The following is a 13,909-nucleotide window of genomic DNA, read 5'->3' on the forward strand; positions in this document are numbered from 1 at the left end:
GGTGCGAGCGGGGCCAGCTACATCAGCAGGTAGGAACAGTGGCTGTGGAAGTGAGGCTGCTGGCAGACAGGGGACCGGGGGCCACAGCAGGAGGGGTGGGCAGGGGAGCAGAGGATGGACTGAGACCCGCCCCTGTGTCCACTGCAGCCTCGCAGCCCACAATTCCTTTCAAGGTGCACAAATTCATGCACTAGACCCCTAGTCTATTATAAATGTACAGGCATAAAAGTCCTAGCTCAAAAGAGATGTTCTGATGACAACTCTTACATACAATAAGAGGTCCAATCTAATATGGTGATGCTTTATCCCATGAATGGACTCTAATGATAAAGCCTGCTTTATCCTGTATATGCAACCAAATTATTGAATCTGAAATATTAGTGTCATTCACTGTGTATATAAAATTGTGCTAAGTGTAGTCACTGGAAGAATTCATGGATAAGTTTAGATAGATGCATGTTAATTTGGAGGTACCCTTGTTGAAATCAAACATGACTTCCTAGGATATATTTTATATACACATACTCCTCTGCCTAGTTTCAAATGAATATATAATTTTATAAGAAAAAATAAGTAAGAATTCATCTTTTTTGTATGACTACAAGATGTTGATGGAGCCTGGTTTACCAAAAAAAGTATTCTGTTGTGTTTATGTACATATGGATTCTAAAAATGAAATTTTATTTGGAATCTTCAACTAGTATCTCAATCCTATATAATAAAAGGGTTATATGCAAACTGACCCTAACAGCAGAATCACTGGGAATGACTGGTCACTTTGACACACACTGACCACGAGGGGGCAGACGCTCAATGCAGGAGCTGCCCCCTGGTGGTCAGTGTGCTCCCACAGGGGTAGCTCTGCTTAGCCACAAGCCAGGCTGATGGCTGCCAGCACAGCGGTGGTGGTGGGAGCCTCTCCCGTCTCCTGAGCAGAGCTAAGGATGTCCGACTGCAGCTTGGGCCTGCTCCCCGCTGGCAAGTGGACATCCCCCGAGGGCTGCTGGGCTGCCAGGGGGATGTCTGACTGCCAGCAGGTGGACATCCTCCGAGGGGTCCCAGACTGCAAGAGGGCATAAGCCAGGCTGAGGGATCCCTCCAAGTGCACAAATTTTTGTGCACCAGGCCTCTAGTATAATCATAAGATTTGTCCTCAGTATGCATTGTTTTATAGTCAACATTATTTGTGTTTCAATAATCCGTTTAATTACTCTTACTCCTTGCTTTGGATTGTAGTATAAATTTATTGGTTTTTAAAAGGGTTAATTATTTATGACCCTTTAAATAATTATTTAAAAAGGTTATTATTTATAAAGATTTTCCTACCCTCATCATAATAAAAAAATAAACCAGTATGAATTTTCTGGTACTTAAATCTGACCTTTGTCCTATTAAATCTTTGATTGATATGATTTCAAAATATCACTTGATTCCAGTTCTTCCTACTAATATTAAATGTTTTGGTTCTGTATCAAGCTTTTAGTGCCTAGAGTGAATCGACCAAAGAAGAAGCACTGTTCAACTAAATTATATTGCTCTTGGCATGAATTCAAATTTAAGTAATACAGGTCAAAATGGTATCCCATTGGGGCTGTTTAAAAGTCTTCAAAAGCTCACTGCTTTATTTATCTAGGTTGGTGCATATACAGTCCACTTTATCTACATTCCATTCTTGCTAAATGTAGAATACAAATTTGTCTACCTTTGATGACTATTGCTAGCTTACCAGTATAGAGGTAAATGGAAGTAAAGTAGAAGTGATTTCTGATTTGTGAGTTTATCCTGTTGTAAGTGGTAATCTAATTAAAAGGGGTACACAATTGAGTATGTGCAGGAGGACTCTGAGAAGCAGCACAAAATTGTAGTAATACTGCAAGTAAGATGGATTAATTCAGAAACAATATTGGTACTTAGACTAATATACTCATTAAACATGGGCCACTTCCCCTTAGAATGGATCTGAGGAAAGGCAGATGGTGAAGGGAGGGGAATTTTTCATTCATAACTTTAGAGTCTGAGTAGGGGGAAAGAGTACTGTTTACTGGAAGCTATGTTAACACAGATTTTTTAAAAATGTTTTTAAACCACTCATATTTGCTTCTAAAGAGTTAGTATCAAGTCTGAAAAGTAAGGCTGCTCAAGGAACAACTACTTTCACAGAGACTGACCTTATAACTTGTCATTCCAAGACCATAATCCAAGGTCTAGTGGTTTTGACCTTGGCCACTCAAACAGGTTGCCACTGAAATGACTGGCCTAGACCCAAACATGAAAGCTACATACTGAAGATTTAATTGCCTTACCCTAGCCTCCAACTCATACTGTTGCACGAGAAAGAAATACAATCCTGCTTTATTGAGGGACTCACTGTATTTTTAGGGGATCACTAGTTATAGCACTTAGCCAGTATCCTAATTTTCCTTTCAAATGTTCTTAAAATATGTTCCAACAATATTATCCTTGTCATCTCACCTCTACTTCCTAGGGAAAATTTTGCTTTGAGGATGGTTAAATCTCCTCAGATACTTGCCTGTTTTCCTGGTATTGAATAAAGTAAATCCGGTCCTCTCTCTTAACCAGAAGGGGTTACAAACCCAACCCTCAGGTCTTAGATTTGGGTTATAAATCTTTTGTCTCCCTGCTTTGATGAGTGCTGAACTTGTCATGGCCTCCGATTGTCCCAACTTCTAGGCCACTTCTCTCCACTGGCATGTTCAGATTCTTACAAGCTTCTTTCTTGGCCTCAGGGATTCTCAGCCATCCCGCCCCTCACCCCATCCCCACCCCCGCCCGCCACACACACACACACACACACACACACACACACACACACACACACACTGTTTGTAGGTATGGACTAAGCGAGCTTCTGTGTTAGCCAACACACATTTTTAGCTATTGTTACTATGAGTTGAATTGTGTCCTCCAAAAAGATGTGTTGAAGTCCTAAGCCCAATGAACTCAGAATGACATGATTTGGAAACAGAGTCATTGCAGATACAATTAGTTAAGATGAGGTCATATTGGACAAGCAGCCCTTCCCCAGTCCTACTTCTCACTGGTCCTCATGATGTGGTGAACAGAACACCTGGAAAGGTGACCTTATCTTTGAGCATACCACTAGCATTTGTCTCCATTGTCCAAGCCTCCATATCCCTCTGAGCCTCCAGGTCCTGATCTGTTAAGTAGTAATAGTTTTGAAGTGTCAAAAAAGGCATGCAGTGCAGGATTAAGAATTATTACAAACATTTTGATCAGGAACTATGAGAAGCATTGTTATGTTATGCCTAACCTTGTAAGCCCTCCCCAAAGGAGATAGACAGCAGGACTAGCCATCAAAGCTCCACAGAGATTCATGCTTCTGGAAGCTCTTGGTTGGTCTCATCATCAAACGTGTCCCACATTCTCTGTTGCCTTGCAAACACAAAGCCTTACAAGTTCCCATGGGTAATAAAAACAAGTTGGAGAAAACAAAATCTGTTTATTTACATCCAACAGAAAGAAAATAAAATGGGAAAATTGTAACATGATGGAGAACAAGTGTTGATTTCCACCCCACAGCCAGGCCTGATGAGTTCTAGCTCCCTGAGACCTGGCTATTAATTGTGTAGCCTTCAGTTCATTATTAAAGAAAATGGATTTATAACGCATTTCCTAACTAAACTACTTTTAAGTCCAAGTGTTTCATACTCTTAATGATGATTTCCATTTTAAGAAGTTTTCAACTTCTGACTTAATTTCTTTTCTCAAAGAGGGAGTAATGCTCATTTGCCACAGTTCCTAGATGAAAGGGTGACTATGAGTGTGGATGAGACAACCTGTGAGAAAAGGCTTTTGAATATCTGGACCTGCTATAACTGAGATACCTTGGACCCTGGACCCTGGGTCGTGACAGGTGCTGAATATGTCAGTATAATAAGTGTACTTTTAGTAGCTTTGTGACTTCACAGCAACCATTTGAATCCAGTATGGTACGCAGAGGAAGGCCACAAATTCCTTTATGACACACCAATCTATAAATCCTACTCACATTGTCAATCTCAGGTTGAGCCCTTACTGCTTGTGGTCAGAAACATGGCTCGTCATTATGAGTTCTTGCCCACTCTCCACTTTACTGCATTAGCTTTGCACAATTCTCTTAGATTTTTAATGTTATGCTTTGGGATTACAAAACAGCAAAAAGCAAAACAAAACAAAACAAAAAACCCCACAAAGAAACACAGCAAACATATTCTCCTTTCTTGAGTGCTCGTTCTTGACAACTGATGGTGCACACTCCCCAAAGGAAATTAATTTAAGAGGGGAACATCAAAGGGAGAAAAAAAAAGGAGACATATGTAATGCTATTTGTAACACTTTAAGCAATAAAACAAAACTTAAAAAAGAGCTTAAAATCATAATTGTAATTCAATATTTTCTCTCCAAAATTTATAACATTTGCATTCACTTAGAACACCTTATTACTGCTTTAATAATACTATTGCAGTTGAGTGAGACAGATGTAAAAATAATTTTAAAAAACATAGTTTAACATGATAGTATTTATATCTTCCCATAAATCTAACATCTAAACTTAACCATTAAATCTAATATAACAGAATGATTTAATTTATTATGAACTTCTGAGTAGCTCTTATACTATAATTTCTTTTGCCAGTATTTCCCAAAATATAATATTATGAGATAATTTTATATACACACAGACATTTGGTTATTTTAAATGTTTGAATATTTGTAATTTTTGTTACTTTTTCTTTATGGTGATTGGCACAAATCTTTCTCATTTGTAGTGATTATATACAGTTTGGTTTCCAGATTTATTTAAATAAAGTATGAGTTAACTTAAAAAATACATTAAGCAAAAAATAAATGTAATATTCCACTGTAGGAGAAATCATAATAAAGGCATGACAGTAACCAAAAATCAGAAAACAGCATAACTTTATGACAAGTCACAACAATCACACACACACACACACACACACACACACACACACACACACACACATCTGCCTATCATATATATGCATAAATAGCTTATGTGATTACAGTATATATTACACAGTGTTATATCGGTACAGTGACTCTGAATATCAGGCACTACTTCCAATGGGTTTTAAATACACCTCACTACTTTAATTTTTAAAGTTCAATAATTTCTGCAATGTTTAAGACTATGAAGTGATTCTAGCAAGACAAAATCCAGTAAGTCTGTTGTGAAAGTCTCTGTTGTTATAGCATTGGTTACTTTTAGTCATATAATACTGAAAACAGAATTGGAGGGAACTTGGGTATCCAAGTGCTTCCCACATTGTTTAATGAAATGTACCTCTAGGACAGAGCCAGCTTTGCATTCCTGCGCTTTATAAGCACCACTTACTCAGAACTCAATAATGTTAAAGCAACTTTTCATATTTTCCTATCACTAAGACTTGGTTTTGAGGAGCCTGATTGATAGAAGCCAGAGATGTCACCCAGTGTCACTGAGCTAGAAGTGGTAAAACTTAGGTTTGACCCCAAGACCATGAGATTCCAAGAGCAAACTTCCTATTTTACTGAGATGCCATAGCTCGAATGCAGAAAGATTTTGATTCCTGTTCATGCCTGGATTTGAATAATGAGCCTTTGGAGAGATGAAAGCAGGAATGGCAGAATAAAAAGGGGAATACTGTTTTTTAGGTATCTCACTCCCGCAGCCCTCGACACTTTCACAGAGGTGACCTGTGAGAACACAGGGGCTAGATTATCTGGGCCCAAATTCTGTCTCTGCCATCATGTGCCATCACAGTACTTGGTCACATAACATCCAGTGTCTTGTTTCCACCATCCACAGTAACTGCCTCAAGTGCTTCTTTGAAAAGTAAATGAATTGAAGTGTGCAAAGATCTGGAATCATGACTGGACTATCATAAGTGCTATCAAGCATTAAATACTGTCATTACTGCCTCCTTTTCTTGATTTCCTTTTTTACACTCAGTATCATTTACATTTATATTTTACTTGCTTAGTTTGTTTGTTGCCTCTGTTATTATGTGGGTAGAGGTTTTAGTCTTTTTATAGCAGCTTTATCTGTTGACAATCCAGACACAAACTGGGGACTCAGCAAATCATTGTTGAGCAATAAATGAATCTTTCCAGCAGCTTTTGGCAATTTAACTCCAAACAGTACTACATGAGCTTGCATTTTTCTGCAGTAACTTTAATAAATATATATGTTTTACTTGGCCTAGCTCATTCTTTAAAATTGGTGTTTTCTTTTATATGCATATTTTAATAGTCATTAGTAAAATGTGTATTATTAGTAAAATGTATATTTACCAATGATTAAAATACACATAAATTTTTGTATATATACATACATATAAAATATATATGTGTGTATATATATATATATATATATATATATATATATATATACATATAATTTACATGCATAAAAGAGAAAACCATTCTAAAATACAGAACTTGGCACTGTTGGGAGTCCAATTGACAAGATTCATTTATTGTTCAATAATGATTTGCTGAGTCCCCAGTTTGTGTCAGGAACCACAGATAAAGTGGCTAAAGAGAAACTTCTATTTAGTTATTTTTCCTTTTATTTTGCAGTTCTGACTCAATTTACATAAGTCTTTTTTTCTTTATTTAATTTTTGGTGTTTAAGTCCTATGTCTACGAATGAAAAATGCTCTGCATATGCCTTCATTCGTATTCCTTTAAATACACACATATACACAATTATTTTCTTGATACTTTTAAGTTATAAATTTGATTTATTCCTTCAAGCATTTATTTTATTTGTTTTTCATGGAATGAATTGCTTTGATATCTTTTAATATAATTTTGTATTGTGATGAGGTTTTTGTGTCCTATCCTATTTCTAGAAAATGAGCAAACCACAGTCAGAGGCATTTTATCATAGTTCAGTTCATAATCTGTATTCTGAAGGTTTTCAGAAACCAATACTTTGCCTAATTAATGCAAATCACAAACCTTCACCTCCATGCAAACTGCACACATGCCACCTTTTATTGTTAGGATGCGTAACTGGCATTTGATATTTCTATCCTATTTGCATTTGAGTAGGACTTATACCTAGTTTATTCCTTAAAACTTCAGTGTTCAGGGAAGAATTAAACATGCATTAGAATTCTAGAAAGGCCTTAGGGTCATAGCATATGTAAAAACTAGCAGTTTGACACTGTATTTGAAAAAAAAAAATTAATCAGTGTCTTTATTCCCAAATTATTTTGTACTAGGTAAAATGCAGTATCTTGTCACAGAATTTAGAAGTTCCTGAATGCCAACTGCTTTCCTATACTATATAATATGAAAGCTATAAGGTCATTATTTCTTTCCTAGTGAGGCTGCAAAAGTTGGCTATCTGGGAAAATTAAGAAAAGTGTCATTTCCAGTAGCCACCATTCTTCATCTGTTGATTTTAATTAAATCAAATGCTGATCATTAAGTAGAGAGAAACTGAAGTCAGAGTTTGCTAAGTATTGATGATGAAACTGTCTCTCTGGGTCTTATTACAAAACTCGGTGTTGCAAACAAAATTCCCTACTGTAATCGCTAAAAGTGGGTTTACTTGTTAATCAGTTTCAAGGGGCCTTATTAAAATGATGTCTCTCAGTTTCTTCATTGGGACATATTAACTGAAACCAATTTCAACAGACGTAAAGTTTCAACTTAAGACTAATGAATTTAGTTTAGTTTGAGTATATTGAGATAATTAACTGATTCCTCAGGGATGGCTGTTTCCTCTGCTTCAAAGCACCTTCCTTTGGGAGACAAGATAGTGTAGTGTGAAGAGAAGAAGTTTTGAAGCCAGATATAGGTATGTACTCTGGCTTTTCTACCATCTACCCATATCCTCCTTGGAAAGTTATAAACTCTGAGCCTCAACTAGTAAATAAAAAATACTACTTATAGCCCAGGACAACTTTGAGTAAATCTATAACGGATGTTACAACATTTTGCAAACTGCAAATTGATGATACTATAATGATTATGAGTAGAATGATAATGAAAACAATAATAATAACAGTTACTCAAACTTATTGGGTGATTGTTGTATGCCAAGCTAGGTACTAAAAAGGTCTATGTACATTAGATCATTATTCTATACAAAACACTATGGTGTAAAATAATTGTTCTCACCTTTTATATAAGAGAGGCTCAGAGAATTTAAATAATTTGCCTCAAGTCACACCTGATAAATGTGCTAGCTAGAATGGAGATTCAAGGAGAATATATATGTAAGAAATGATGTATAGGTATTTGAATACAAGAAGTGATATTGAGATTGGAGGGTGGAGCAGAGATTCAAAGAAAAGCAAGGAAAATGACAATATCTAAAATGTAAAATACATACAAAACCTGGAAAGGAATATAAAAAGTTTAAGGATGAATATTATTATTTGATCTACATAGTAGAAGCGATAGTAGTAATATTCACTAAGATAAAGCACACAGGATGAAAATCAGATTTGAGAATCTGGTCTTTGGCATACAGAAATTGAGGTGCTTTAAGACATCCAACTTAAATCAATTATAGACATGTGGATATAAAACTCAAGCTTTAAGGAGATGTCTAAGATAGAAAAATAAATTTGAGGTTCATTGATAACTGATGTTGTGAGCACAAAAAAGGGTTTAATAGAGGAGGAACTAGAAGAAATAACAGTAGAAAAGTAGAGGCAAAAAGTGAAATCAGTGTGGTAGGAGAAAAACAAAGAAAATGTGATTGCTACCAAAATCCCAATGGCATTTTTTACAACCTTAGAATTCACATGGAATCATGAAAGACCCCAAATGGCTAAAGAAATCTTGAGAAAGAATAAAGCTCAAGGCATCAAAATTCTTCATTTCAAAATATATGACAAAGACTTAGAAATTAAAATAGTATAGTATTGGCATAAAAACTGACATAAAGATCAATAAAACAGAATAGAGCACCCAAAAGTCAACCCATAAATATATAGTCAAGCAATTTTAGATAAGGTCATCTAGATAAATAATGAGAAAGGGATAGTATCTTTAACAAATGGTGCTGGGAAAACTGGATATCCACATGCAAAAGAATGAAATTGAATCCTTATCTAACACCCTACACAGAAATTAACTCAAAGTGAATTAAAGACTTAAATGTAAATCTTGGAACTGCACCCTGGAAAAGTATACAGAGGGAAATCATGTTATTAGGTTTGGCAGTTATTTCTTGGATATAGTACAAGAAACAAAAGCAAGTTAGACATGTGTAACTACATTAAACTATAAAGCTTCTGCATGCAAATGAAACTATCAACAGAGTGAAAGAGATAACCTACAGAATGGAAGAATATATGTGTAAACTATATATCTGATACATGGTTAACATCCAAAATATATGAGACTCCTATAACTGAGCAATAAAAGAACCCCAGTAAACTGATTAAAGACATTTCTCCAAAGACTGAAAAGGGCAATTAGTTATATGAAAACATGGTCAATAGCACTAATTATAAGGGAAATGCAAGTCAAAACCACAGTGAGATATCTCCTTACACCAGTTAGTGTGGCTGTTGTTAAAACATGCTAAATGATGGTGAGGATGTGGAGAAATTTAAATTCTTGTACAATGTCAGTGGGACTATAAATTGGCACAGCCATTATAGAAAACAGTATGTAAGTTTCTCAAAACATTAAAATTAGAACTATCATATTATTCATTGTTCTACTATCCATTTTTGAATATATATATATCCAAAGACTTGAAATCAGGATCTAAAAGAGATAGCTGCACTCCCATGTTCATTTCATCATTATTCATAACAGCCACGATGTAGAAACAACTTAAATGTCCATGGATAGGTGACACAGAGTAGAATGGTGGTTGCCAGGGATGGGGGGAGGGGAAAGTGAGACTTGTTCAATGGACAAAAAGGGTCAGGTATATAAGATGAATTAGTTCTAGAGAGCTGCTATACAACATGTTGTCAATAGTTAACAATACTTTATTGTGTACTTAAAATTTTGTTAAGAGGGTATATCTCACATTAAAGGTTCTTACCAGCTTAAAAAACAACAAAGAAAATGTAATATCACAACAGAGGAGACAAGGTGCATTTCCAAATTTCAGAGATCTAAAACTTTTTAAAAATATATTTGTATTGATATTAGAGAGGAAGGGAGAGGAAGAGAGAGGTAGAAACATCAATGATGAGATAGAATCATTGATCAGCTGCTTCCTGCAGGGATTGAGCCTGCAACCAGGGCATGTGCCCTGACCAGAAATCAAACCGTGACTTCCTAGTTCATAGGTCTATGCTCAACCACTGAACCTCACCAGCCAGGCTAAAATTTTTTAAATGTTCATTGTATTAATCAATAGCGTAATAGTCAGACAAACTATACAGAACTGGAGGGAAAAGCAGGATTGGAAAGAGAAAAAGGCTGTGAAATATTGGAAGCAATAGACAATTTTTAAAAGATGTTGGTTACTGCTATGAATTTTATTCACTACACATATACCTACTATATGTGCTATATGTTATATTTTAAAAATGGTTTTCTAGTCTGAAATTTAATGAGAAACTGAATTTTACCATTGATAAAAACACAGTTCATTTTTTATATACACTCACCCAAACAGAGTCTAAAACTATGGTAGAAGCAGGTTTATTTTTCAGGTAGGTTTTTGGAGTACCTTGGCTTTATTTATGTTTCTGATTCATCTTACTTTTTAAAGCAAATGTATATCTTTTGAACATTTACTATTTACTGTGGAGTTTACAGAGTTCTTCACATCTAATAATTCATTCAATATTCACAAAAAACATAAAAGGTGCATCATTTTTACTTGATTTTACAGTTGAGGAAATTGAGGCTTTAACAGAGTGTGGGTGTTGCCCAAGGCCTCATAAGCAAGCTGCTCAGGATTTAAGTGCTAATCTTACTCTTTCACAAAACCTGAGTTCTTATTTAAATGAATGTGGCCTTTTTTATGTTGTTTTCACTAATATAGTTTACCTTTGCCTTCATGAAAATAGTCTTATTGATATCCTTGAAGTATGGTTCCTTCAGAAATAGAGATAATTAAAAGATGTTTTTTAATCCTCAATATAATTTGTCTAGCTCATCAAACTTTGAGAAAAACAGGAAAGGAAACATTACAGCTTTCAGATATCTCTAGAGGTTCAATTTTAGACCCAAAGGAAGCCAGGAACTAATATATCACCCCAACAACTACAGAATGAGCTCACAGGGAGCCAGAATTATGGCGAAGCAGGTGAGTCATAAGCAGTTTGCATGCAGAGTTTGTACACGGAGAGAACTGCCAACCTCCCACCCTAACCTAGCTGAGCTGTGGTATTAAATGGAATCAGTCTGCTTTAGCGATAATACCATTAATATCTTAACTGCATTTTTCACTCTCATACTCTCTGCTTTTTAGTACTTTATAAAGGATATCTATTTGTACTTTTACTACTTCTTCAATCTTCAATTTTCTCAGTTTCTGATGAACTGTTTTAGCTTATAGACCATAAAGTACTTAACCTAGATAAGTGGGAATGGGACATAGGAAAATGAATAAGTCATACTAGATTATTTTGATATATTTTAGAGCTGTGAAACATGCACAAAATTGAAACACAAGGAAATAATCTAGTTTCATTTATGAATTACACATTTTTGTGCTGCCATACTTATATGTGCATAAAACAGATACTGGCAACAAAACCACTGAGTATTAGTGTTAGTTGCCTCAAGATATTTTTTTCAGATAATATTTAACTTTTAATCAACATTCTCCCTTACTTCCTAAAATTACAAAGCAAAAGAGCTGTTAAGAAGACTATTTTGAGAGTAAAAGATTCCTCTACCGGGGCAAGTATTGCGTAGCATTAGAGAGCTAAGGTGTACCTTTTTGCCCACAAGATGACATGATTCAAAGTGAGAAAACATCAGTGATCACTTTTCCCCAACACTGGCAGGGCCATGAAAAGTGTCATTTTCATTCTTCAACTTGCAACAAAATCTGCCAGAATAAATGGCTGAAGTTAACATCACTCATGTTACTGAATTTATTCTCAAGGGAATTACGGACCGGCCAGAGCTGCAGGCCCCGTGCTTTGTGGTGTTTTTAGTCATCTATCTGGTCACAGTGCTAGGTAACCTTGGACTGATAACCTTAATCAGGATTGATGCTCGACTCCACACCCCTATGTATTATTTCCTCAGTCACTTGGCCTTTGTTGACCTTTGTTACTCGTCTGCTATCACGCCGAAGATGATGGTGAACTTCGTTGTGGAATATAACACTATTCCTTTCCACGCGTGTGCAATACAACTGGGTTGTTTTCTCACCTTCATGATCACTGAGTGTTTCCTTTTAGCTTCCATGGCCTATGATCGCTACGTAGCGATCTGTAGTCCCCTGCATTATTCAACCGTGATGTCAAAAAGAGTGTGTGTTCAACTGGTGGCAGTTCCATACATATACAGCTTTCTGGTTGCTCTGTTCCACACCATTATCACCTTCCGGCTAACTTACTGTGGCCCCAATGTCATTAACCATTTCTACTGTGATGACATCCCCCTCTTGGCTCTGTCCTGCTCAGACACACACGTGAAGGAGATTCTGATCTTCGCCTTTGCTGGCTTTGACATGATCTGTTCTTCTTCCATTGTCCTCACCTCCTACATCTTTATCGTCATCGCCATCCTAAGGATCCGCTCTACCCAGGGGCGACGCAAGGCCATTTCTACCTGCGGCTCCCACATGGTGGCTGTTACTATTTTCTATGGCACCCTCATCTTTATGTACCTGCAGCCCAAATCAAACCACTCCCTGGACACAGACAAAATGGCTTCTGTATTTTACACAGTGGTGATCCCCATGTTGAACCCCCTCATCTATAGTCTAAGGAACAAAGAGGTGAAAGATGCCTCCAAAAAAGCCTTGGATAAAGGGTGTGAAACCTTAAAGATATTAAAATCAAGAAAATAATACTACTAAATGCTTTACTAAGTACAAAAAGGGAAATAAATCAAGCTTTCTCTTGCTGATATTTCATGGAATTCTTTCCCAATCAACTGAAAATGTGACTATTACTTCGACAGACCTTGACATTGTATGTAAGGACCCGGGCCAGTCCTGGACAGTCAGTATGAGTCAGAGTCCCACTCAGCCTTTAGAGACCACTGAAATTATCTTCAAACACACACACGCTGGCAAACACACACATGTGGATCCCAAGCAAAGACAGTGGCCTCCTTTTGTTAGAACAGCTCTGGAACCAAGACTCCCTGAGTTTGAATTCTATCTCCTTCCTTTATTATCTGTGCAACCTTGGACAATTGGCCTGAACTCTGTGACTCTCTTCCCAATTTTAGAAAATAATAGGGCCCTACTCATTCGTTTCTTTTGAAGACTAAACAAGTTAATATTTATGAGATGCTTAGAAAAATATCCTGTGCTAATAAGTGCTAAATAAATGTTTGTTATATAAATGTGTGTTATATATAATTAAAGATTAATTCATTGAGCGCTCAAAAGTTTATTGGTCTTTAAGTAAAGACAAATCTGGTTAGTTTTCTACTACCTGCCAGGCACTTAATCAAGCAGTCTTGCTTAATAAAATTAAACAAACATAGAAGTGTGTGAGGTTTTACCTCTGGGCTTTGATTATGTATAAATTACCTAAGGTCACATAACTAGTTATATGAAAATTCTAAGTGCAAATTCAAGACTATCTGAATTTTGTTTTCCTAATACTATGGGTGTTAAGAATAAGGTGTATTATAATATAGATTATCTAGATTTAAGTCTGATAATCAATATCAGATTTTAAAATATAATTTGAAGGACATGGTTTATAATAAATTGTACTTTTAAATGAATAAATTCAATGTATTTGCATTTTTG

General features: G+C 36.0%; 1 protein-coding gene across 1 annotated transcript; it reads left to right on the forward strand.

Annotated features, from left to right (window-relative positions):
- Positions 1-12,031: 12,031 nt before the first annotated feature.
- Positions 12,032-12,991, forward strand: LOC118663860 (olfactory receptor 1038). Its single transcript, XM_036323868.1, has one exon. The coding sequence runs from the start codon at positions 12,032-12,034 to the stop codon at positions 12,989-12,991; it is 960 nt and encodes a 319-aa protein (XP_036179761.1).
- Positions 12,992-13,909: the final 918 nt, after the last annotated feature.

This window comes from Myotis myotis, unplaced genomic scaffold, assembly GCF_014108235.1.
Source record: "Myotis myotis isolate mMyoMyo1 unplaced genomic scaffold, mMyoMyo1.p scaffold_m19_p_10, whole genome shotgun sequence".
Taxonomy (NCBI): domain Eukaryota; kingdom Metazoa; phylum Chordata; class Mammalia; order Chiroptera; family Vespertilionidae; genus Myotis; species Myotis myotis.